Source organism: Helianthus annuus, chromosome 9 (assembly GCF_002127325.2).
Source record: "Helianthus annuus cultivar XRQ/B chromosome 9, HanXRQr2.0-SUNRISE, whole genome shotgun sequence".
In the NCBI taxonomy this organism is placed as follows: domain Eukaryota; kingdom Viridiplantae; phylum Streptophyta; class Magnoliopsida; order Asterales; family Asteraceae; genus Helianthus; species Helianthus annuus.
In genome coordinates this window covers 174,419,043-174,443,387 of record NC_035441.2, presented here as the reverse complement: position 1 = coordinate 174,443,387, position 24,345 = coordinate 174,419,043, and the positions used below count along the sequence as shown (strand labels likewise).

The window sequence follows — 24,345 nt, the reverse complement described above, 5'->3', positions numbered from 1 at the left end:
TTGGATCAGATTTAGTAGGTGCGTAAGTACCAACGTTCAAAAAAAATTCAAGACAGGTAAAATTGCTTCAACCAGACAGGTTATGTAGCAAGTTTTTAGCCTAACCAGTTGGTCCAACCTGATCCTAAGATCGGTGGCTTAATAGCTCGTCACCTTCGTTCTATCGAAAAATAGATATCAGATAACGATCTCAGTGTGTGTGTATACGTAAAATTATTGCTGCATTTAATTATAACGATAGAAGTAAACGAGATACTAGTAATTCAAAGCAGAAAAAAAACCAGTGATATACACTTGTTCGTAGCCCAAATGAATTGGACTAGTCATACTAGTGCAGAAAATAAAATGCTAGTTTTACAACAGAAAAAATTCTGCTGATATCACAAACCATTTTCTTTAACATAATAAATATCAGATAACTATTTTGGACCGATGTCCTTGAGAGCGCAGATCTGCTCCTCTCCCATGGCGGACATCACACTCACAACCAGATCTTTCCCCTCCGCAAATCCATCCTTAATCTGCACATTTTCAACAACCAAAAATCAAACATCAAACAACCACAATTCAAAATTAAACAATCACAATTCATATAAGAGGATAACAGCATACCTGGGTGAGGAGAGCATCATCAGTTGGTAGTTTCAGGTCATCCTTGTTGTTACCATTTTCAATCAGCAAGCTCACATGCGATAATTAATTAATTAATTATCAGAATCATATCGGTTAATTACTTCAAAAATTAGTTACTTTTAGAGAAAGAGAGCCATACAAATCCATCTTCAGAAATATCAATGAGCTGGTAGTCAGCACGGCTAACATGAGGAACCTGCAAAACGGGTACATCCGTACATATAAAAGAGTAAGAGACCAGTTGGTTTTAAAACAAAAATAACCAAAAAATAGAGGCTTGATGGTATTTACTGATTACATACATCACAGTTATGGGAAGACGGGACAATGTCTTCAAGCTTTTTCCCATTGAAGATGTCAATTGCAACAAAATGACACTTAGCATGACCGTGCTTGCCGGTCTTGGAGGTAGAAACTTCTACAACCTAATAACATCATAACAAAAGCATCACACATAAGTCAATTTACAATCAAAATCATAAAAAAATAAAAACAAAACAAAGCAAAGTTTTGAAATTGTAAATTTAGTAAGCATGTTAATAAATCATGATGTGAAATTAACTACAGCTAACAGATAAGATATAATATAGCATTACACTTACAGTAAAATCAACATAAATAAAACATAAAATTTGAGAAACAATTCCAAAATTTTAAAATATAAATCAAAGCTTGCTTACTTCTAAAAAATAAGATTTAATAGAGATTCAACAACAAATACATGCTTCTAGTTCCTATCAACTAAAGCACATGGTTTGACATCTAGGTGAATTCAAATTTGTTTGCATAGCTTAAATCAATAAGAAGCATTAGTATTCAAATAGCTTGAAATGATAGTCAAACTATACAGTACGGACAAAGCTTGTTAACTCAGGATAAGATTTTACCAAACATCATCATAGAAATAGCCACTGATAAGTTTTAGATTAACCAACTCTACACAAAAACCAACAACAACTATAAATTAACAGATCTAGAGTAAATCGTATGCAACAGTTTAATACTATCTGATTCTAAAATAACAAATGATTCAACACCTGAAAGATAGCCAGATGCAATTATAATCATAATCCAAATTCAACACACACATCGTACGATCTAATCAACGATTAACCGCCGATGTCCAAAATTATCCTATTAATTATATCCAGTAACTGTTCATAGAAGCCCTAAACAAATTCACTTATTTCTACGACAACTATAACAATCGCAAAACCCTAGATCCATAACACAAAGTATAAGAATGAAGAAAAACAGAAACTTTGCAAGCATGATTCTTGATAACAATGTGGCCGCCCTTGCGGATGGTACCAGCTTGCTGAGGATAAGTCTTGGAAGCTCCGGCATCGGCCTTGGATTCAAACTGATGCTCTTCGTCCGACATGTTTTCCGATGGAGAATGAAAAGAAGAAATCTGAATCGAACGGAAGAGCAGATGGGGGAGAGTAGCGGTGGAAATGGGCGGTGTTGGTGTGGTTATAAGTAGGGTTTTGGTTGTCTTGTGGGTAGGGACGAGGTGATGCTCAGTCGTTGATTTTGATAGATGTTAGCGTTGAAACAACGCCGAGAATATGCGATTCGCCGATTGACTTTTCCCTAAGTTTTATCCCATCTTCTTTACCAAAATATAATATTTTTAGCGGCTAACGAATCCTTCAAACAACGAAATTCTTCATCACAGAATACACTCGCATATGAATTAGGGAAAACCCTCACTTAAGGCCGAAGCCTGTGAACACTCGCCCGAAGGAACGATAATGCAGTGAGGTAAAACATGCTTAGTTTAAGGATCGAACGAGCGATCGTCGCCTACTCGCCTAGTCTCTCATCATCACCAAGTGCCGCCGAAACTAACGCTCTGTTCCCGAGTTAACTTAACGAGGGATAAGAAAAGAAAGCAAAAGTGAGAAAGTAAAGGATGAGAAAGGAAAAAAAAAAGATGACTTTCCCACCGCTTCCTCCCAAATCGGAAGGAAAGAAAAATTAAAGAATTTAGCCTAGTTTTCCTGTCATTTCCTTTCTTTTCCTTCCTTAAATGAAACTCGAAAACACGACATGTTTTATTTTCCTTTCTTTTCCTTCCTTAAATGAAACTCTGAAACACAAAATATTTTTACTTTCTTTCTGTTTCCTTTCCTTTCCTTCGGTTAGTAAACTCTGGAACACAGTGTAAATGATGTGGGCGGTAATCAAATCTGGGTCACTTGGAACACGAGTCCTCTCCCTTGCCACTCCACAACCAGTTCATTCATTGGCTCAAAATATAATGTTTGAATTAATACTCTTGAGATAGTTCGTTATCGTATACCAGTACCAAACCGAAAATATCGATCTTGAAAAACGCAAAGAGTAGGCACCGTTAACGGCTAGGGCTGTCCAAAAAGCACGCGGCTCAGAGCTCGCTTGAATCTCGCTCGAATTTAGCTCGGAAATAGCTCGCTCGATATGGCGGTTTGAAACTGAGTCGGCTTGGTAAGAAAGCGAGTCTAGCTTGGCTTGGCTCGTAACGAGCCAAATTGGCTCGGTTTGGCTCGCTTTTTAGCTCGGCTCGGCTTAGTTTGGATTATTTTACTTTTAATGTGTTTTATTTTTATTAACTTTATAATATATTACAAAAAACTGATTATTATTTACATGTATTTATAAGTGTAATAGTATACCCATGGCATATTTAAATGTGAATTACTATGTTAATAAACTTATATTGTATTTCGTTGAAATTTGAAACTTATTTTGTGTTGTTGAAGTTGATTTTCGCTTGTAATGTATTAGGTTGAACTCATTTTGGATATGCTCTTTTAAACTATCGAACAACATTGTAGACTATTGAACTTTGAGAGCTATGTATTAATTTTTATTTTTAAATTCGAGCTAAACCATGCCGAGCCGAGCCAGCTCGGTTTAAAGCCAACCCGAGCCAGAACTTAGATTTGCAGCTTGGTTTTAAATCCGAGCCGAGCCGACTCGGTTTATAGTCGAGCCTAGCCCGAGCTCGGCTCGTGAACATCCTTATTAACGACATCGAAAGTGATTGGTACGCTATCAGTATTCAAGGTTAAATAAACCCAAATTATCGTATTGTACTGTACTGAAAGTACCGATCCTGAAAAACACAAAATTTGGTAGCAAATGAGTACCGAAAATGACTTGATACGGTAGGTAGTGGTTTGCTACCGATTCAAGGTACCAAATGTTCGTTCCTAACTGAACCTTGTAGGATATGAATCATCCACCTCTGGACAGAGGGATGCACCTTACCACCAAAACATGTCACTTGTGGACGTGTGTAATCGTCTAACATCTAAATGATTTCGTAATAATTATAGAATATAAGTTATAGGTGTTCAATTTGATATATTCAAAATTTCACTATCCGAATCCGCATAAAATTTCGAATTTTTAAATAACAAAAATTAGTCAAATACATGTAAATTTAATCCGAAATTACATACGATAAATATCTATATTCCCAAGTGGTCAAATACCCTACCATTAAAAAAAACTAAAGTTGTCTTAAAATATTTGTCCGAAAATTCAAATAGAAAACCAAAAATTATAAATATGTTTTTTTGTTATTATATTTATGAGTAAAGTGTCCCATTACAGAATCATTTTTGTATATTATCAAAAGTTCAGAAGTTCAGATATAGATAAAAAATCGTAAGTTTTTGTATATTATCAAAGTTTAGAGATAGATAAAAATCTTAAAAAAGCCCACAAAATCACTATAATTTCAAGATTTCTCAATACTAACATGAAGTTATCAAAAAGTTGTGTAAAACTTTACGAAATAGACGAAGTTGTGAATGTAAAAAGTGATTTTTGCGTGACCACGAATAAGGACATGAAAAAAGTGAAGGTCAAGTTTGTCCTACGTCGACCATGTTATTTAAAGGGATAAAGAAATTATATACTGTATGTATTTTTTAAGGGATAAAGAAGTTTATATGTTGTATCTTTTTAGATTTGTAAGCCAAGTTTAATCCATTTAAATGAACTTTTGCATTTAGTTATAAATATTATTAACTAGGTTAGAAACCCGTGTATTACACGGGGTTGTACATTAAAAACACTATAATTTAATTTTTTTTTTACCAAACATCTCATCACCGAAATTGCATATTGTTACATGTAATAATGATAAAGTAAAAGGTATAATAATATATCATAAAATTTAAATGCCTATTTATGTAAAATGCAATATATAGCTGGCTAAACTTATCAAGAAGCAATCTTTTATATCCACATGTAAAAAAAACTTTTTTACGTATAAAGTATGTTTTTAAAAGTATATCTTTGAAAAACAATTAAATAAAATTAAAAAAAAGTATGAAAGTATACTTTCACATATTTTTCAAGCACCTTATTTGCATTTTTTTAATTATTTTGTTAGTCTCGAGTATACTTATAATATTACCGAGTTAAACTATACAACTTTTGGTGTACGTTTGACGAGGTTTTTTTTTAAAGAGTGTAGTTGACAAAATTATTTACCAAAATGACTTGTTTCAAAAGTATTTATCAAAATGGGTTCTTTTATTAAAAAAAAAATAAAGAAATACTAAAAAATCCCCTAACAATCCTATCTTCTTCCTTGTTAAATCCGGGGACTCCATGGTTATCGCTACCAAATCACTACGCCCTTTTGAAAAAAAAAAAACTCTACATACGTTGTTTTTTAACAACGAATATCTTGTTTTTTTGTAAGACTTGAACCCAAGATCTCACACTTAAGTGATCAAGATTGTAATGAACTAATGATATTTCAACTAAGAGTGTTACTACAATACTTGCATGCATCATAATACCTTGAGATACGCATTTAAAGATATGCATAATTGAATTTAGGTAATTACAACTGATTTATAATTTACTTGCAGTAAATGCATTAATTAAATCTAAATGTTGACCACATTTACAAAATACCTAATTTTTTTTAAGAAAAAACATTTCTTACTAAAAATTTAAAATCAATTAAATCAATTAATACCATAAATTATTAATTATTAATTGTTATCAAGAATAAATAAAAGGATTAATAAAATGTAGGAATACTCACAAGATGACATGTGGCAAAAATAGTCCTAATAAATGACAAGTGGCAAAAAATAAAGAAAGAAGCCTAAAAATATCCATGTGTACTTTATTTTTATTTATTAGTATAGAGATTTAGGTAATTACAACTGATTTATAATTTACTTGCAGTAAATGCATTAATTAAATCTAAATGTTGACCACATTTACAAAATACCTAATTTTTTTTGAAGAAAAAACATTTCTTACTAAAAATTTAAAATCAATTAATACCATCAATTATTAATTATTAATTGTTATCAAGAATAAATAAAAGGGTTAATAAAATGTAGGAATACTCACAAGATGACATGTGACAAAAATAGTCCTAATAAATGACAAGTGACAAAAATTAAAGAAAGAAGCCTAAAAATCATCCATGTGTACTTTATTTTTATTTATTAGTATAGAGATAGAGATTTCATCAAACAAACAACTTTATGATATTCCCTGAATATTTTATTTGTTTAATGAATAATCAGCATGAATAATATATATTAGGGAATATTTCACAGAATAGTAACCAAGTTTCAAAAGTATTCTAATTAGGTCACTGGTGTTGTTTTTGTCCAAATTAGATAACTTAACATTCAAATCGAGCCATGTCCTTTTTTCCATGTGTCAAGAAAAAAATGAAGCATAAGATGCCGGTGTCGAATTATTTTAATATATGAAATTATATTTATTAAAAATAAAAACCATTTAATTACATTAAAAATTAAAAAAACAAGTTACAATCCACGTCATCACTCGATGTTAGCATCAAATAAAAGAGAAAAAAGAAACAAAAATCCACATCACCACGGTTACCTATGAAATTGATGAAAAGACCCTTAATTTTAATGAAGATTGAATGTTGAGTGACCTGATTGAAACACTTTTGAAACTTGAGTGACCTAATTGGAACACTTTTAAAACTTGGTTAGTATTCTACAAAGTTACCCCTTCCCGTTTTCCAGATCTTATTTTCAAATTAAAATTAAGATGATGATTATCTTTAGTTAATGTGGAATATCTATTTAAATAACCAAATTCACACTTAGTTTTCTAATTATAATTCGTCCTCTTATTTTAATTGTTCAAAATTATCTAAACTTTTATTTGGAATTCGTTCTTTTTAATTTATGGTATTTAATAGATAGGGGTAACTTTGTAGATAATCATCATCTTAATTTTAATTTGAAAATAAGATCTGGAAAACGGGAATTAGTTGTAATTATGAATAAAAAATATATTCTATGAGGAATTTAATTTTAAATTAGATAGAGATAAATGAGTAAAAAAATACATCTTTGGCGGGAAAACTCAATGAAGATCACCTCATTGAATGCCATATGTCCTCCATTTGATTTACTTTATTATATGTATAGATTTTAGGAATGACAATGGGTCGGGTTTGAGCCGGGTATTGGTAATCCCAAGCCCGTACTCTGTTGTAATTCTTTGTCCCAGACACAGCCCGTTACCCGTCGGGTATTTGTCGGGTAATTACCCATCAGTTGTCGGGTTTATCCGTGGATATCAGGTATACCCATTAATTTGTTAAAAAAATACCACTGAGACTCCTATGTGTATTTTTTACTCTAATATTTATATAATTTACTATTTTAATAACTACAATAAAGGATAATATAACCCATAACATACATACATACATACATATCATATTCAAATGCCTATTTAAAACATATATTTACATAATTAACTAATTAAGGTACTATTACTTTGGAACATATAATGTCTTATGTATTTTGAATTTAATCAAACACCAGACATGAAAAATAGTAACATTAATCAGAATCCAAGTAATCTCCCTAACAACTTGAAATGTATTTAGAAAATCTCAAAACTAACACACATTTTTAATCTGCATATAAACAATATAACTAAACATAAAATCTTGTATGTGTATGTTAAAGTTGTGAAGACAAACAACAGAGCCAAATCAATAAATAATGAATAAGTGTATGTACTAAAGTTTATATAAACGGAAGATTAAATTAAAATTAATATACTTTTTGAGTATTATTCAGGTAAACGGGCCGGGTATCTCATGCCCGTACCTGATTTTTTTTATTTTTAATCATATACCCAGCCTATACCCGTCGGGCTTCGAGTATACCCAGCCCATATATTTCAGATATACCCATCAGACTGGGGCTTTTTTTTTGCCGTACCATATATTCTTCTACTTTCTTTAATTTTCTTTAATTTTCTCCTGCAAAAAGCAAAACCAACTCGAATCTTCTCGGGGGAGAACTGAAAAAAAACTTGGGCCTTTTAATTTGAATTAGTTTACTATTCTAGCCTTCTTGTTTGGGCCTTTTGTTCTTTCAGGCCTTTTAACAACCAACAACTAAATTGAGCGTTGTTATGGATGATTCATAACAAGATAACTAGGACGTGTAAATCGCGGTTCAGTTCGTTTTTTACCGTTAACTATAACCATAAATTTTAGCTTTGGTTATGGATTTTTCTTAACCATAACCATAACCGAACTTCAGTTTGATTAATCGGTTATGAAGCTCGGTTACGGTTCGATTAATTTCGGTTAATTAACCGCTAGATGAGGCACCTGACTTATTTTCTAGATATTATCTCCCAGAAGCGTCAACTTTCACAAATTAAAGAAAGTAGAAGGATAAAAAAGGCACAAACCAATTAATTTGAAGAATGCTAAACATCAAATTTTTGCTCAAAGGTATGAAAAAATTGACAATAAAAATGTAGAGAACATTGACATCAAAGTAGAGGTGTACATAGGTCGGTTTGGTTCGGTTTTCCCATTAATCATAATCATAATCGCTAACTTCGGTTTTGAATTTTCTTAACCATAACCCTAACCAAACTTCGGTTATGAAGTCGGTTATGGTTAGGTTTTGGTTAATTTCGGTTATTAATAAAATTTTTTTAACTAAAACTAACTTTTCGACTAAAGTTAAAAATTATACGCCAATGGACCTACAAAATAAAAATGAAACCCACCATGTTGCACTTAGCTTGGGCCTTTTTTTATAACACAACCAAGACTACACTTTTTGGTAAAACTACCAATGTGAGATCCATTTTAATAAAGTAAATATGAAGTGAGTTTTATACAGAAGATTCATAAGATCATAGTACCTTAGTTCTTCAACAAAATAAAATGCATCTACATCAGTTTGGTTATGAAATTATTAATCTTAGAACGCGCAATATAAATGACATAAATGATCATCCTTAACAAAAAAAAAAAAAACTAAACCAAGAAAACATATTGATTCAAAATTTATAATTGGTTGCAATTACGATAGATAACTAGAGATATGTTATCTATAATTATAATTATAATTATACTTATATATATAATAATTATTAATGACATGTATATGTGTGCGGGGTAGGGATATGGTAAAAAGTGTCCAAAGTGTAAGAAGTGTTTTAAGCCATTGGATCTTTGATCTAATGGTTGAGATCAATAGGGTATTAAAGTGTAAATTGTGTTTTAATTAGAAGGGGCTTTTGTAAAATTGAAGGGCAATAGTGACTTTTCCAACATTTCAAATATGGTAACCGTTTCAAAACCACCCATCAAACTCCTAAAGATCAGCGAATTATATGTAACCGCCATCAATCTCCAAAAAAAATCAGCGAATTTCTTCATACTTTAAAACATTCCCAGATTTTTAAAACGTAATCGCAGATTCAAGTCATGGTGTTTTATCTGGAGACATTGTTGATGGCGTGGTGTTTTATCTGGAGACATTGTTCATGGCGTAGTGTTTTATAAATACAAAACATTCCCAGATTCAAGTCATGGTGTTTTATCAGGAGACCTTGTTCATAGTGTGGTGTTTTAAACATCTATGATTCAAGTCATGGTGTTTTATCAGGAGACATTATTCATGGCGTGGTGTTTTATCTGGAGACATTGTTCATAGCGTGGTGTTTTATCTGGAGACATTGTTCATGGTGTGGTGTTTTATCTGGAGACATTATTCATGCCGTGGTGTTTTATCTGGAGACATTGTTCATGGCGTGGTGTTTTGTCTCCAGATGTTTAAAACACTATGCCATGAACAATGTCACCAGATAAAACACCACGCCATGATTCAAGTCATGGTGTTTTATCTGGAATCCCCAGCAACCTTCTATGAATATAACACCATACAACTTAATAGAACACCAGAATAAAACACTATGATATACATTAACCTGCATCGCTGGACTCCCTAAATATATTTTGTTCAAATCGGAGAAGATGATCTGAATCGGAGTTCGGAGAAGACGATGACGGAAGGTTAACAAGATGACGTGAACTGTGATCAATCCCTAAACATTCTCATCGTCAGTTTTTTTTTTCAGTTATATTGTAAATCAATTAAATGACAAAAAAAAATACAATTACTAATCTACCCTTTTGAATTAATTAAGAGGAGGGACACTTGTCATTCCAAGATTATTTCTTACACTTCTTACAAAAGACCCACTTTTTACAGGATCCTCTACCTATGTGTGCGTATAAACATATTAATTATTTTCGATTCGGTTCAGTTAGTGTTCAGTTATATGACATCATTAACCGTATCCGTAACCGATTGATCAGTTAATCAGATAATTTTAACCATAACCATAAACATAACCGTTGGTTAATCTCGGTTATCGGTTAATTCAGTTTGGTGACAGTTCGGTTATCAGTTAATTTCGATTAACGGTTAAGGTTTACTCACACCTAAAGATAACTATCAATTAGGTTTGAAAAAACCTCGTGATTCTTGTCCGTATTAAATGGGCATTCGGAAACGGAGTTGGGTACTAGTTATAAATTACTTTTCGGGGATGGGCACAATATGGTATTAGGTTATCTCCAAACCAGAACCGGTACCATAGCCATTTACCTGCACTATAAACCGAATACAATTATATAATATACAATACAATAAATAACATTATTTATTGAAATTATTAGAAAAAAACAAGACAAAATTTTACTTATCAGTATATTAAGCGAGTTTTAAAAAACGAAATGTGAGATCATGTTGAGTTTGTTAGCAGTCGTAATAGGTAAATGTTAACCACGTAAGATCATAACTAAGAATCTCCGGTAGTTAAGTACTTGGGTACCTAACAAAGAAGATACCGACACTGAGTATGATATATCACTGCAAACGAACCGAACAAACACGAACAAGACCTTGTTCATGTTCGTTTGTTAAGAAATATATGTGTTCGCGAACCATTCACAAACACTTATCGAACGAGATTTTATGTTCATTTTCGTTTGTTAAGGAAATGAACTTGTTCGTGTTTGTTTGTTAGTTAATTTTAGGCAACTAACAAAAACGAATGTTGACGAACACAAATGAGCACAAACTAATGTTCATGAACACAAATGGAAACAAAAGAATACAAACAATCGTTCATGAACAAAATATATAATACCCTGACACTTATTAGATATTTAATTTGCCGGAATTTTGAAGTATTTAAATAAATATAAAAACTAAAAACACTAATGAACTATCGAATATAAACGAACACATTACTGAATGTTCACGAACATAAACGAACGAACACGACCTTTGTTCATGTTTGTTCATTTAACTAAACGAACGAAATTTCTTGTTCGTGTTCGTTTGTTTAATAAACGAACGAACACAAACGAACTTCTTGCCAAATGATTCACAAACTGTTCATCGAACGTTTGATTCGTTTGTAGCCTAGATATATGGCATATGGGTCAACAATAAGATATGAAACCATGAATACAAAAAATAGTTTCAAACCTAGCACATTACCATTCATAGCTCACTTTTTATTCTTCCCATACAACATACTAACCATTTTTCATATATTTAGAATTTTATATATACATAATGAAGGACCTAACTATTTTTTGAAATGTGTGAATTATTCGCGAATGTCGAGAGATCTATATACTTTGTCTTAATCGGGTCTGCGCTAGAGAGCCCTCTCACACAATAGATCCCTAATTTAAACCCCTCAATGAGAAACCTCTATCACCCGGACTCGAACTTGAGACTTGGAGGGGAAAACTCATCCGAGCCCACCATAGGTGGAATTTAAATACCCGTGGCCACCATTAGAGCACTAGTGATGGTTTGAAGGACCTATGGGTGAAGGGAGTGGTTACCTATTTGGAATAAGTAAACTCACCATTCACCCAATCAGACAGTGCCACGTCAACTCACCTAAATTGTTTACTTAATGCTCAAAAACGTTGGCGGTGGTTTACCTAACGAGGTTTAGGTAAACTATTAAAAAAAGAAAAAATATTGAATTGGTTGAGAATGAATGGACCCCACCACACACCTTGCTCTCTCCCCTTCCCTCATCAGTAAACCTTCACCGATCATCCAATGCAGCCGAGTGGTAAACACCATCGGCAGCGGTCTAACCGATCAATAACCCGCTTTACCGAGGTGTTTACCGCACCACTCCGCTCACCCTAAGCATGAACACAACTTTAAACTTTAAAGTGTTGCATATATAGTGGTGGAGGGGCGGGGCACCTTTCTAGCAACCCATTTGAGCCTATAAACACACAACCAACTCACCTTATTTGAAGCTACTTTTACCCATTTCAACCTTATAGTGAGGGGACACCTTTCTAGTTAAACCCACTACCCATTTGAACACTCCATCAAATAATATTGTGTAACATCATATTCCAATACAACATTAAAAAAATATATAACATTGAAACCTGTGTATATCAGCATCTCATACACCCATCTAACATGGGTTCACAAACCTGGAATCCATTCCGCTTCTATAAGCGTTCTGTCCACCCTAATATAAAATAACAAAATGTGGATCAAGGGCGGACCCAAGCTTTGGCTTGGGTGGGCGGGCGCCCCTCTTGAAAAAAAAAAAATAGTGTATTTTCGAGGTAAAAATCTCGACCGCACCCCTTAAAAATTTGGTTAAACCCTACGTTCGCACCTCCAGAAAATAATTCCTGGGTCCGCCACTGAATTGTGGATGCGTATATTGTATTATGACCAAATTAGTTTTGTCAGAAAACTTGGTTAGAAATTACCAGTTTTCTAGTAGTGGATGCAAGCATGTGACCACTTGAGTTATTCGGTTCAAATTCAAGAACATGTTTAATCACTTTTTCCTAGAATATTTTCATCATCTTAGCTCGTCCTGATTCCTTAATATTTCCTAAACTTTTTTAACTTTAAAACGACCACAATGGTCCGATTCGTTTTAGGCTTCCAAAATGATGGTTCTTTATGAATTAAATTGTATATATATAAAATGGTGGCTCTTTATGATTTAAATCGTATATTAATGCATGGTTTTAGGGAAAATATAGTATAAGAATAAGATATGTTTGAAGATGAAAAATGTAAAATATAATCCTTCCCAAATTTATAACCATTTTAGGAAAGAAAAAAACACCAATAACTATGAAACCAAAAGAGCTGACATTACAATCATATAAAGGAGATGGACAACATTAAAAATTCAACAAGGTACACTTTGAAAGTTCAAACTCTATCCTTGTTGGGTTGTTGTCTAAGTACTATCTTGCTTTTGAAAGCAAAAGAATTCCATTGATCTTTGCTTTCAGAAACAACAAAAGCCCTTCGTGGAATATTACTAGTCATATTATATAATTTTATAATATATCGAACCCATGCATAATTTAAAGGGAGCTAGACAAAGCTTCATGTTCAAGTTGAGTAAAATGAGGGCTTTGATGAGCAACTTGAAGCAGTTCTTCATCGTCATATATATCACGATATGTCTCCAAGTTCACGTCCGAATTGATCAGAGCCGAAATACAAAGATCTTTCCTCCATTCTTCTAAGTGAGGGAATCCAACGTAATCTCCATACTTATCACAGTACTACAGCATAAAAAAACGATAGGTACGAAAGAGTGTGATTAAATCAGCATACCATCCTAAAACCATTTTACAAATAAGGTCGTCGCCCTTGGAATGGGCCACACCTCCATCTCTTTTTTACCTTTTTTTTAGGGTAAACGGCGTAGCTTGTTGCCCGTTTACCTACCATTTGTTTGTAATTTGTTATTTTGCCATTTTAATGAATTTGAAACCCAAAAAATAATTAGTATTTACTTTCAGTTTTCTTTAATAACATTTGATATCTAATTTTTAAAAAACAAAATACATATATTTATATTTATTTTTTTCTCCGTTTCGATATAAATTTTATTTAAAACCGAGTTATGTTTAAAATAATGTTTTTTTTGTGTCACTAAAAAACCCAATATGTGAAATACTTATCACAAAAAGTTCATCTCTTGGTATATATGTATGTACATTCTAAATCAAGTGCGAATTCGGTTACCTCAAAATCGGCTATATCATGCGTATTATGCTTAGGAATACCAGCAGCTTCTCTAGATTTATAGAATTCTTGAATGGATTTCATCATTTCATCTCTTGGTGGCAAACTTCTCTTGCCAGACAACAACTGAGCAATCCATTTTGCTTGTGATTCAAAGAAAGGAAATCCTATAAGCTACATCAATCAATACCAACCAAATAAGTTAAAAGAAACAGGCTTTTAAATAGCATTATACTTAAAGGAACTCCATAATATATATAGTATATGAATGTTTAAAATTAGTTGTATTTTGTAGGAAGTAAAGAAAAGAGAAATGACTTTTAAGGTTTACCTTTCTAGGAATGCCTATAAAGGAGAGAGATGGGGCAAGGCTTGGAGGAAAGGTGTGTTCATATAAAGGTCCCACTCTGTCATCATCAATACCTATTGCTCCTTTGGTGTCAAGAAAGGGGAATGCATATGAATACCTGCATGCATATATGCATATAATTTAGAAACATTTTTGTGTAAGACTAAAGTTAATATTATTGTTTGTTTCAACTTTTAAATTACCCTGTGCAATATATGATTGTGTCTGCAGTGATCCCTGAACCGTCGACAAAAACAACCCGTCCATCCTCGTGTAGACATTCAATCTGTAACGCGATAACTAGTTAAACTGGACGGCACACATGTTTTTAATAAAAAATGGTTAAGAAATGAATATGTATATATCGATCTTACAGTCGGACGAAGATGTAGATTATCATGTTTAGAGATCACTTTTGATAAACCCTCTGAAACATTAAGTGATTTGGAACTAAGATGGATCTCCTTTGCTACATTCACAAGCTCCATTGCTATATCTTGCCCACTCAATGAGTTCCCCACTACCACCACCACCTGCAAGTATTCAACTTCTTGAGAATTTATCACACCGAGTTTGTTATCTATTATAGTTATTATAATTTTATTCATCATTTATATATATATATACATAAGTTTTTTTGCTAGTCATTATTCTATTATTCAATCTCTAGTAAAAATATTAGTATGATTATTAACGTTTGATCATTGTAATTAGTTGGTTAGCTTTATCGTTATCAAATTTACACTGTAATCTCTCTATATAAAGAAATCTCGTTTTTAGTTATCCAATACACATGAATATTATTCACAAACATTTATTTGATTCTCTCTTTGAATTCTATCATACACATGCACCAAAAATACCATTTTTGTACTAATAAATTTGGTTACCTGGTCGCGAAACGGCTCAGGAACCCTGTAAAGGTGGCTATGCATTTGCTTTCTTCTCCATGCATCCATTCCTATATAGTTTGAAAGTAAAAAACTAATAGATATCAATGGAATGCATATATATATTTATGCATGTATGTAATAATGTAAAGGGAGATGATTATGACCTTTGATAGAAGGCAATCTAGGATAGGAATAGTGTCCGGTGGCCACAACAACCGCATCAAACACCTCCGATATCACCTCATCGGAATCTTTAACTTTGCTTTTAACAATCCATTTTAGATCTTCACCAAAGGCACCATAATCCAATATCCCAACATACTCAACTTTGGTATTAAACCTAATCATCTCCCTTAAACCAAACCATTCACAAAAATCTTTAAGGTACAAGAAAAGTTCTTTATGACCAGGAAATCTTCTTGTATCCCTACCCTTCTTGATCAAGAAAGGGAAATCAGTGAACCCCATTATCTCTCTAGGCGATGTGAGCCTTAACGAATCATAGATGCTGCTATGAACGGTTAAACCCGAGCCCATTGTGTCTTTTCCTAAGGGATCTTGCCCTTCAACTTTCGGGTCATATAACCATTGTCCTCCAACATCATGATTTTGTTCCAAAACCACCACTTTTTGGCCTTCTTTCTTGAGCTCCCGGGCAGCAACCAAACCGGATGGGCCAGCACCGATAACACACACGTTTCTTGGTGGATTCCTGACTGAAACCATCGTGTGCGAAAATGGGTTTGAACTTTGAAGGGTGAGTAAGTTGGATGCATATTGTGTGAAGGTTGTGAGGTGTTTTATACTAAAGTTAAATGTAAGAAGATTGCTTCTAAAGGAAACCAAAGTTAGGAAGACTAATTCTTCCAACATTAATTGTCCATTTAAAAGTAGGTTGTAACTTGCATTATTAGTTAATTTTTCTTCTTTAAGATATGATCCGACTGTTAACATATTTAATAGAGTGTGACATGCAATCATATGCTATAAGGGTACGAACGTAGGTATCATAATCATAATGTATGAAGAGATTTTGTTAATTAAAGTGCATATGGTTAGCTACCAACACAACTCGATCATAAGTTAGAAGGTGGGCCAAAGGATCATCAATGTAGTTTGTCTTGCAAGCCTTCATACGTGGTTGGTTCTACTTTCTAGTTTTTGCCTCTAAGATGTCGGCTAATATTTTGACTTTAAATGTTAAAATGGCGGTATGTTTTATAACTATATATATTTTGTTACAATTTACAAACCAACAAATATTATTTTTTTTTATTTGAAGCATATAGTTGAAGGGAGATTGTGTTGATACGTTAGCTAATTGTTGTTATTATAATTATGCATAATTGGTAATTGGTTAAGGCCCAAGGGAAATGATGAAAAACAAATAAATAAATGAAAAATGTGTTCTTGAAAAGGGAGTTGGTGAGGCCAAGTATGTTCCCTTGGCTTCAAGTAGGGGCAATCTCTGTGGGGTCTCCTCATCTTTTAACTAACTATATGTTTTCTCAATTATTTGTTATTTTTCTTTACATAATAAATTATTAATATTAATGAACATTTTAAATGTTTATGTTGTCATGTTTTTTTATTGTTTATTCATTAAAGGGTAATGTATAAATGTTATGTGTAGTTATTGATTTTTTTATTATTAGTTATCTAACTATTATTTTTATAGGTTATCCAAATGCTTATCTTGTTATGTTATGCTAAATCCGGCATGGATGACGAATGTAATCTCAAAATTATTAAAAACAGCATACCTTAGTTACGTTTTTTTAAAAGTAAATTACGTTTTTGGTCCCTGTCGTTATATCACTTTTACTATATTAGCCCAAAATAAGAATTTTTAACATATTTGCCCCAATGGTCTCTATAACTAACTATTTTAGCCTCTAAATTTAACCATTTTGGCCCCCATGGTCTCTATAACTAACCATTTAGGGCCCCATGATCTCTAGACTTAGGGGTCAAAATAGTTAGTTATAGAGAACATGAAAGCAGATATGGAAAAAATTCTTATTTTGGATGAATATAATAAAAGTGATATAACCACAGGTGTCAAAAACGTAATTTACTCTTTTTTTAATCATGAATACCAAAATTTATCGACCAAAAAAGTTCAAATAATTCTTTTGAAAATACTCCTATAACCATTTGCCAACTCTATCCCTCTCTTTTCAAATCCGTCAAAGTTTTCTAACTTAAAATCATGGTTGTAGAAATCGCTAGTCGTTAGTCGGCCGGTGGGATGGGGACTAGCGATTAATCAGGATTAATCAGATATAATCGCGATTAATTGTAACTAATTGGAAATTAACCGAGATTAAATACGATTAACCGAGGATTAATCAACACCTAGTCGGAATTTTTACAACCATGCTTAAAATATCAAAATTTAAGAACAAAAAAGGAAATTATATACTATCAATTTGAAACACAACTAGGCAATAAGTAGTTGTACATGATGCATTAATGTTTTATTGTGCATAACAATGTTGTTTTTTGGGCTTCACTTGTATCAATTTAATTAATTCAAATCAAAATAGGTTATTTTGGACTTTATTCATCATGTGAACCTTTCTGAACTTTGTGTTTGAAACAATTACCATACTGTAAATTTGTAACATATAGGTACTTTAGTGAGTTGTACTCTAAGGTTAGGGAGTTTTCCAAAAAAAAATACTACTTTTCACTTCTAATCCAAATCTTTTCATTTTTTACATTTTAACATATTTGGTTTTATTTTTTTTTTTTACTTTTAACACAAATTTTTTTATCTTTTGCAATTTAACCCCAACATATTTTTATTTTCAACTTTGATCCCCGTATTTTTCATCTTTTGCAAATTGTTTGTTTTACGTTTCGTTCTAATTTTGCGAGTGAACACGCCGCAACGTGCGTGTGAGATTCAACATTTTTTCGTCTATTTTTTTCCGTTTGACAACGCGTCTATTTTTCCCTATTTGACAGGTTCGTCGCAATGCGCGTGCTCTTAGACCGACTTATCTTTTCTATTTTTACATTTCAGTCTAATTTCTTCGCATTATCATATGCCGCAATGGGCATGCGTGATTCAACGGTTTTACATATGCATTTCGTTCAGTGTTGTTATTTTTTCTTTTTTGTTTATTTTGTTTTTACGAGCTTTTTTCGGTGTTGTTGGTCGTTGGTAGTTGTGTAGCATTAGTGCTACTTGGAAGGGTTTATGCCCCCCGCCGCAACGCGGGGGCACTTATGGTTAAGAATCCTATTCCCAATTAGAAATTATCCATCGAGTAAAGGTAGTGAATCTGTCAGTTTCGTGCGTTTGTTTGTTTTTACCCGTTTTTAATATCTACTATATGTTTTGATACCCATGTCAAGTACGTGGGTTTTTTTACATGGTAAATAGAAAATGTTGAAGAGGTTAGCGCGCGGAAACAAAAAACGAGGAGTGTGTTGGGGTTAACTATCAGGTGATCGTGGTAGAATCTGCAGCGCAACACGCGCGGTGTTATATCTAGTTGAACTTTAATTTTCTATTCCTCATACCTATGGTATTTACTCAAAATCGGACTTGAACCCTCACCACTTTAAGAGAAACACCATTACAAGTTTTCAACACCTTATATCATTAGGTTAATTTTGTTTTATAACAAAGTTATAATAAAAGAATATATTATAAAGACAAAAACATTTTAGCACCACAAATTCCATTGCACATCGCGATAAACCAAAGTATGTGGTTTAGGTTAACAATTACCATCAATATAAATTTTGATACATCTTAGTTTTTTTTTTTGTTTTGTTTAAATTGACTTATAGTTTGCCACGAAATTTAGGCTTAAGCTTTTGTTCAACTCGATTCAAGCTTTTAGTATGAAGACATCGAATATTAAGGGTGTTCATGATCCGGTTTTGATGATCTTTAAATCAAACCATTAGTAACAGTTCTTTATCACTGAAAACAAAAACCGAGATCAAACCATTAGTAACAGTTCTTTATCACTGAAAACCAAAACCGAGACGAAGTGGTTTTTGAGCACAAGCAACCAAACTTTAATAAGTTACATGAGGACATCACTTTCTTTGGGTTAAAAATACCGTGAAATGTTTAGCCTTAACGTGGAGCGATTGGTGTAACTTTGAGTTGTCTTGTATGGGGTTGTGATACTTTATTTTGTTTTTGGTGGACTCGTGTAATATTGTCGGGTTAACTATTGGTTGACCGGTATTGTTTTAATAAAGTTTGTTTGTCGTTCAAAAAAAATCACAATCTAATATATATAGGGTTAGGTTCATTTGTGAATAACCCTTTTTTTTTGTTTTGAATAACCCCCTTATAGTGAATTATGTGAACTAATCCTACCCTTGATTATCAATACACAAGTGTAAATCAATGGTCAGGATTTGTTCACCTAGTTCACAAATACACTAGTGTTCACTCTAGAACCCAACCCTAATTCAATTAATTAAAAACTTCCCATAACCGCCACCTTAATTATATGAACTGAATTTTTTTAAAAGATCTCTATAAACACCATTCAGCACATATATAACACCATACAGTAAAGTATATAACACCATTCAGTAAGTATATAACACCACTTAGCAAGTATATAACACCATACAGTAAGTATATAACACCATTCAATAAACTATATAACACCATTCAGCAAGTATATAACACCATACAGTAAGTATATAACACTATTCAGTAAGTATATAACACCATTCAGTAAGTATATAACACCATTCAGCACATATATAACACCATTCAATAAAGTATATAACACCATACAATAAAGTATACAACACCATTCAGCACATATATAACACCATTCAATAAAGTATATAACACCCTTCAGCACATATATAACATCATTCAATAATCATTACATCTCTCTATCATCTTCTCCATTGCCGGCACCACCACCGCCGCTCCGCCGACGCTGTCGTGTAGAGGTGGCCAACCACCCGACACCACCTTGCTGGATGTCTTTTTGTCGCCCGTACCAAACCACCAGAAACCACCTTGCCGGAACCCCTGCACCTTTGGACACCCAAACCACCGCCGGAACGACACATCCGCCGTCGCCGCAGTCATCGGAAAAACGAGAAAGGGGCGTTGTTCGAATTCTGGAAGAAGGAGGAGGATGATTCGAATGAAGAAGAAAGAGAATTTGTAATTTTAGGGAACTGATTTACAGTTTCCTATTTTCATGTTGATGTAAAAGACACAATTGCCCATACAAATTTCAAATCAGTCCAAACTAATAAAAACATTTTACAATTTGGTCCCTTTTGATCTAAACCATTAGATCAAAAGATCTAATGGCTGAGATTTTTTCTCACCCTTCTCACACTTTTGGTCTTTTTTACAGGAACCTTTGTCTATATATATATATGGGATCGCTAAAATGAAAACCACCTCTAGTTATAAGAACCATGGGAACCACTTTCTGGCCCTTAGATCAACTAGATGGATGGATGTGATTAAAAGTAGTTAATATTAATATTAAAAGCTTTTTGTCTTATTATATCTTTAATATTATAATCCAAAAGGGTATTTAAGTAAAATAACTCTATTTTGTCTTTTTATATATATTAATTTTAAATTACCTTTTTTGTCCTATTCATTAATTAGTTTTTTGACTTAATTATTTTTCATTTATAAACAGATTTTTTTTGTAAAACAAATTTTTGAAATCAAATTTTTATTATAATTTTTTTTTATTTTTAAGATTTTTACTCCCGGCCTTTCCACGCCTCGTTTTTTGACGCGCCGTTTTTTCGCCCGGCTTTTTCACGCGTCGTTTTTTCAACGCGCCGTTTTTACGTTTTACGCCCCGGTTTTTTACGTTAACGTTATTTACGTTTTACGCGCCGGTTTTTTGCGTTTTACGTCCTGGTTTTTTACGTTAACGTTATTTACGTTTTACGCGCCGGTTTTTTGCGTTTTACGTCCCGGTTTTTTACGTCAACGTTTTTTTTGCGTTTTACGCGCCGGTTTTTTACGTTAACGTTTTACACGCCGGTTTTTTACGTTAACGTTATTTACGTTTTACTAAAAAAAATTTACGTTTTACATTTTACCTAAAACGTTTTACGTTTTACGAAAAATTTTTATATTTTACGTAAAACTTTTTACGTTTTAGGTTAAAAAGTTTACGGTTTAACATTTTTTTTTACAAAAACTTTTTTACGCAACACGAACACACCCAGAAAACGCAAAACGAACAGAGGTTCCTTTGTTTTACGTAAAACTTTTTACTTTTTACGTTTTACATTAAAACTTTATACGTTTTACGTTAAAACCTTTTACGTTTTACGTTAAAAAATTTAAATTTTTACGTTAAAAAGTTTACGTTAAACTTTTTACGTTTTACATTTTACGTAAAACTTTTTATGTTTTACTGTCACACCCCAACCAATGGCAGAAACATCGGGATGAGACGAAGTGTGAAGATTGCTCGAGACATCATAACGCTAATAATTGTGACAAGTATTTAAATAATCATTTCATTCCATTTCTAAAGAATCAATTACAATGTTTTGAAACAAAATACAACAACATGAATAATAAAATAACGCAATATGAATACAATTCTTTTTAGGTGTGTATCTAAGCATCCTACTAGATTCCATGCATCGTCAACATCCACCTGTAACATGTTTAAATAAAGTCAATGCAAAAGCAAAGGCGAGTATACAAGTTTGGTACATATATAGCATAAGATAAAAGTGTGAACAATTCCTCATAGCAAGCATGCGATTCAAGATAAACATTAAATATGGCATGTGTCTAACATATCAAACCAAGAAAACGCAACTTGCTCATGACATAACCAAAGTTTCAGTGGAGGCGGGTCGTTAATCCTATAGCGCTACATATGTCAAGGTTTGGCTCGTACGAAGTTAATGATAAGTTCAACACATAAGAATCACCCAAATTTAAAGTATCAAGCAATCACATATACAAGCATGTTATAGGAAGGTTCAGGTGTTTAGACAAAAGTTCATGTGTAAGTTTCAATAGGTAAACATGTTACACCCCAAAAGTGGTAAAAGTAAAAAGGGGAAAAGTACGAGTATACTCACATAATTGCTAAGTCTTCCGATTATCCAAGTGTTGACGAGTGTATGAGATTAGGAGGATGGAACACCGAGGTCACCCTATATGGGCAAACGATGGTGCATGAGTATACGAAATTAATGACGGCGGATTTGAAGTTGAATTTGAACGTACGTGTATAATTAACACCGTTTATGAAAGAACACTCTAAATCGATTTCATATAAGGGTTGTAGGCGTGCTGTCGTGATAATGAATATATATATACTTGGCGAAAAGCATATTTGGTATATATATATATATATATATATTTATAGGCTAACGAAAGGTATAAGATATATATATATATATATATATGTACGTTGCTGAATGGCGTATTAGATATATATATATATCTTGTCGTTAGATATATACATATTTGACGACAAACGTATTAGAGTAATGTATATATTTTGATGAAAAGTATAACGGATATTTACATATACATATTTGACGAAAAATTATATTAGGTATATATGTATATATTCGATGAAAAGTGTGGTATATATATCTATATATACATATTTATATATTTTGACGAAAAACGGGCAGAGTTTCCTCTGTTTTTGGACGATCCCGACAACACAGTGTCATTTAAAATGTCAAAATTCAACAAACAACAAAAATGTATACAAGATTCACGTCAAATGTTAATATATCAATAAAAATTAAATGTCTCGGTTCGAGTTTGTTTAGTGTATACTTATGAAAAATAAAAAGAAATTTAAACAAAACACAAAGGAAATAATAATAAAATGTCATAAATGGTATACCGTATCTCGCGAGTAACCCGTGTTGACCAGCTAACTAGTTTGACCGAACCGATACCGACCCGAACCATAGCGAACCCGAACCAATGACTGAGTTTGACTGCTGTTGACTGAACCGAAACATCAGAAGCTATGTTAGAACGGAACTGGAATTTGAAACTTAAATACACGAAGCCGAAACCGAATCCGCTTAGGAACTAGAACAGAAAATGTAACAGATTTATCTAAAACCCTTACCGGAACCGAGACGACCACGCTGACCCGGTGCCGTCAGAACCCGACCATCATCATCATCATCGACCCGGACAACCTTCTGACCCGAATATCGAGACCCGCAACCTCCCGCTAAGCCTGAACCCGAGTTAAGTCTGAACCGAGATAGGATCCGAACCTGCGATTGACCCCGAATCACCACCGCCGTCGTCCGCCACTTCGACGTCGGCGACGGAAGACAGTGTTGCCGCCATAAGCGGCGTTTGTCGCCGGAAGTTGAATTGTCGTCGAGGTCTTGTGTGTTTCTGTCTGAAATGGTGTGCGAGAGAGAGAGGGGTATGGGGTTGTCGGCTGCGTCATCCATCGCCGGCCGCCGGTTAATCGGCTCCGGCGCCGGTTAGTTGTAGAGAGGGTGTGGAGGTGAGGTATATGGTGTGTATTGTGTGATTTGGCAGTAGAGATCGAGTGGGAGTAGAGATTTTAAGAAACAAGTGTCTGTGAAGAAAAAAAATATGAGGAAGATGAAGGAGTTTGATCCCTTGAGTGAGGTTTTATGAGAATAGGTTTGTGTAACCTCCTACGCGGCTGATGATATGAGGATTAGGGTTTGTCACTTCCTTTTTATATACTAGGTTTAGTTAAGGGGCTCTGGGTTTGTAATTCATATTTATTTATTTTTTTTTTAGGAAAGATCCATATGACCCCCTTAACTTAAAAGATTTAATGAATTAGTGGTCAAATTAACTTGGTTAATTTACATAACCTTGAAACTTAATTAAAGTTAACTAGGTTACTTGTTATTTAACCAAAACTAAATATGTTACTAGGGTTTGTAAATCTTTTAAATTGAAATTGAAATGTTAATTTAATTTAATTTAATTAATTAAACAATAAATAAATAAATAAATAACCATTTTTTTACGGATGTTACAGTCTCCCCTACTTTAGGAGATTTCGTCCTCGAAATCTAAAAGGAAGACGTTTGAAAAGGT

At 33.1% G+C, this 24,345-nt stretch overlaps 2 protein-coding genes and 1 long non-coding RNA gene across 3 annotated transcripts; all 3 read right to left on the bottom strand.

Annotated features, from left to right (window-relative positions):
- Nucleotides 1-240: 240 nt before the first annotated feature.
- LOC110874990 (eukaryotic translation initiation factor 5A) lies at nt 241-2,133 on the bottom strand. Its single transcript, XM_022123279.1, has 5 exons — nt 1,895-2,133; nt 936-1,058; nt 768-829; nt 613-682; nt 241-521 (listed from the first exon to the last, which is right to left on the bottom strand). The coding sequence occupies exons 1-5, from the start codon at nt 2,015-2,017 to the stop codon at nt 420-422; spliced, it is 480 nt and encodes a 159-aa protein (XP_021978971.1). The 5' UTR covers nt 2,018-2,133; the 3' UTR covers nt 241-419.
- A 10,990-nt stretch (nt 2,134-13,123) lies between these two features.
- Nucleotides 13,124-16,078, bottom strand: LOC110879711 (flavin-containing monooxygenase FMO GS-OX-like 9). The gene is made up of 7 exons (XM_022128228.2): nt 15,440-16,078; nt 15,273-15,343; nt 14,757-14,915; nt 14,586-14,668; nt 14,365-14,500; nt 14,034-14,207; nt 13,124-13,567 (listed from the first exon to the last, which is right to left on the bottom strand). Exons 1-7 carry the CDS (start codon nt 15,999-16,001, stop codon nt 13,364-13,366), a joined length of 1,389 nt encoding a protein of 462 aa, XP_021983920.1. The 5' UTR covers nt 16,002-16,078; the 3' UTR covers nt 13,124-13,363.
- A 6,314-nt stretch (nt 16,079-22,392) lies between these two features.
- LOC110874989 lies at nt 22,393-23,967 on the bottom strand. The gene is made up of 3 exons (XR_002556416.1): nt 23,378-23,967; nt 23,144-23,250; nt 22,393-22,433 (listed from the first exon to the last, which is right to left on the bottom strand). It is a non-coding gene; the product is annotated as an uncharacterized LOC110874989 (long non-coding RNA).
- Between the last annotated feature and the right edge of the window lie 378 nt (nt 23,968-24,345).

What these genes read in the sequence shown, in the direction of transcription:
- LOC110874990 (XM_022123279.1), bottom strand. Translation starts at nt 2,017, where the DNA reads ATGTCGGACGAAGAGCATCAGTTTGAATCCAAGGCCGATGCCGGAGCT. An exon ending in TCAAGAATCATGCTTGCAAA is followed by an intron (nt 1,059 to 1,894) that starts GTTTCTGTTTTT and finishes TGATGTTATTAG; the next exon opens with GTTGTAGAAGTTTCTACCTC. An exon ending in ATGATGCTCTCCTCACCCAG is followed by an intron (nt 522 to 612) that starts GTATGCTGTTAT and finishes GAAAATGTGCAG; the next exon opens with ATTAAGGATGGATTTGCGGA.
- LOC110879711 (XM_022128228.2), bottom strand. Translation starts at nt 16,001, where the DNA reads ATGGTTTCAGTCAGGAATCCACCAAGAAACGTGTGTGTTATCGGTGCT. An exon ending in TAGATTGCCTTCTATCAAAG is followed by an intron (nt 15,344 to 15,439) that starts GTCATAATCATC and finishes CAAACTATATAG; the next exon opens with GAATGGATGCATGGAGAAGA. An exon ending in ATCTACATCTTCGTCCGACT is followed by an intron (nt 14,669 to 14,756) that starts GTAAGATCGATA and finishes ATCGCGTTACAG; the next exon opens with ATTGAATGTCTACACGAGGA.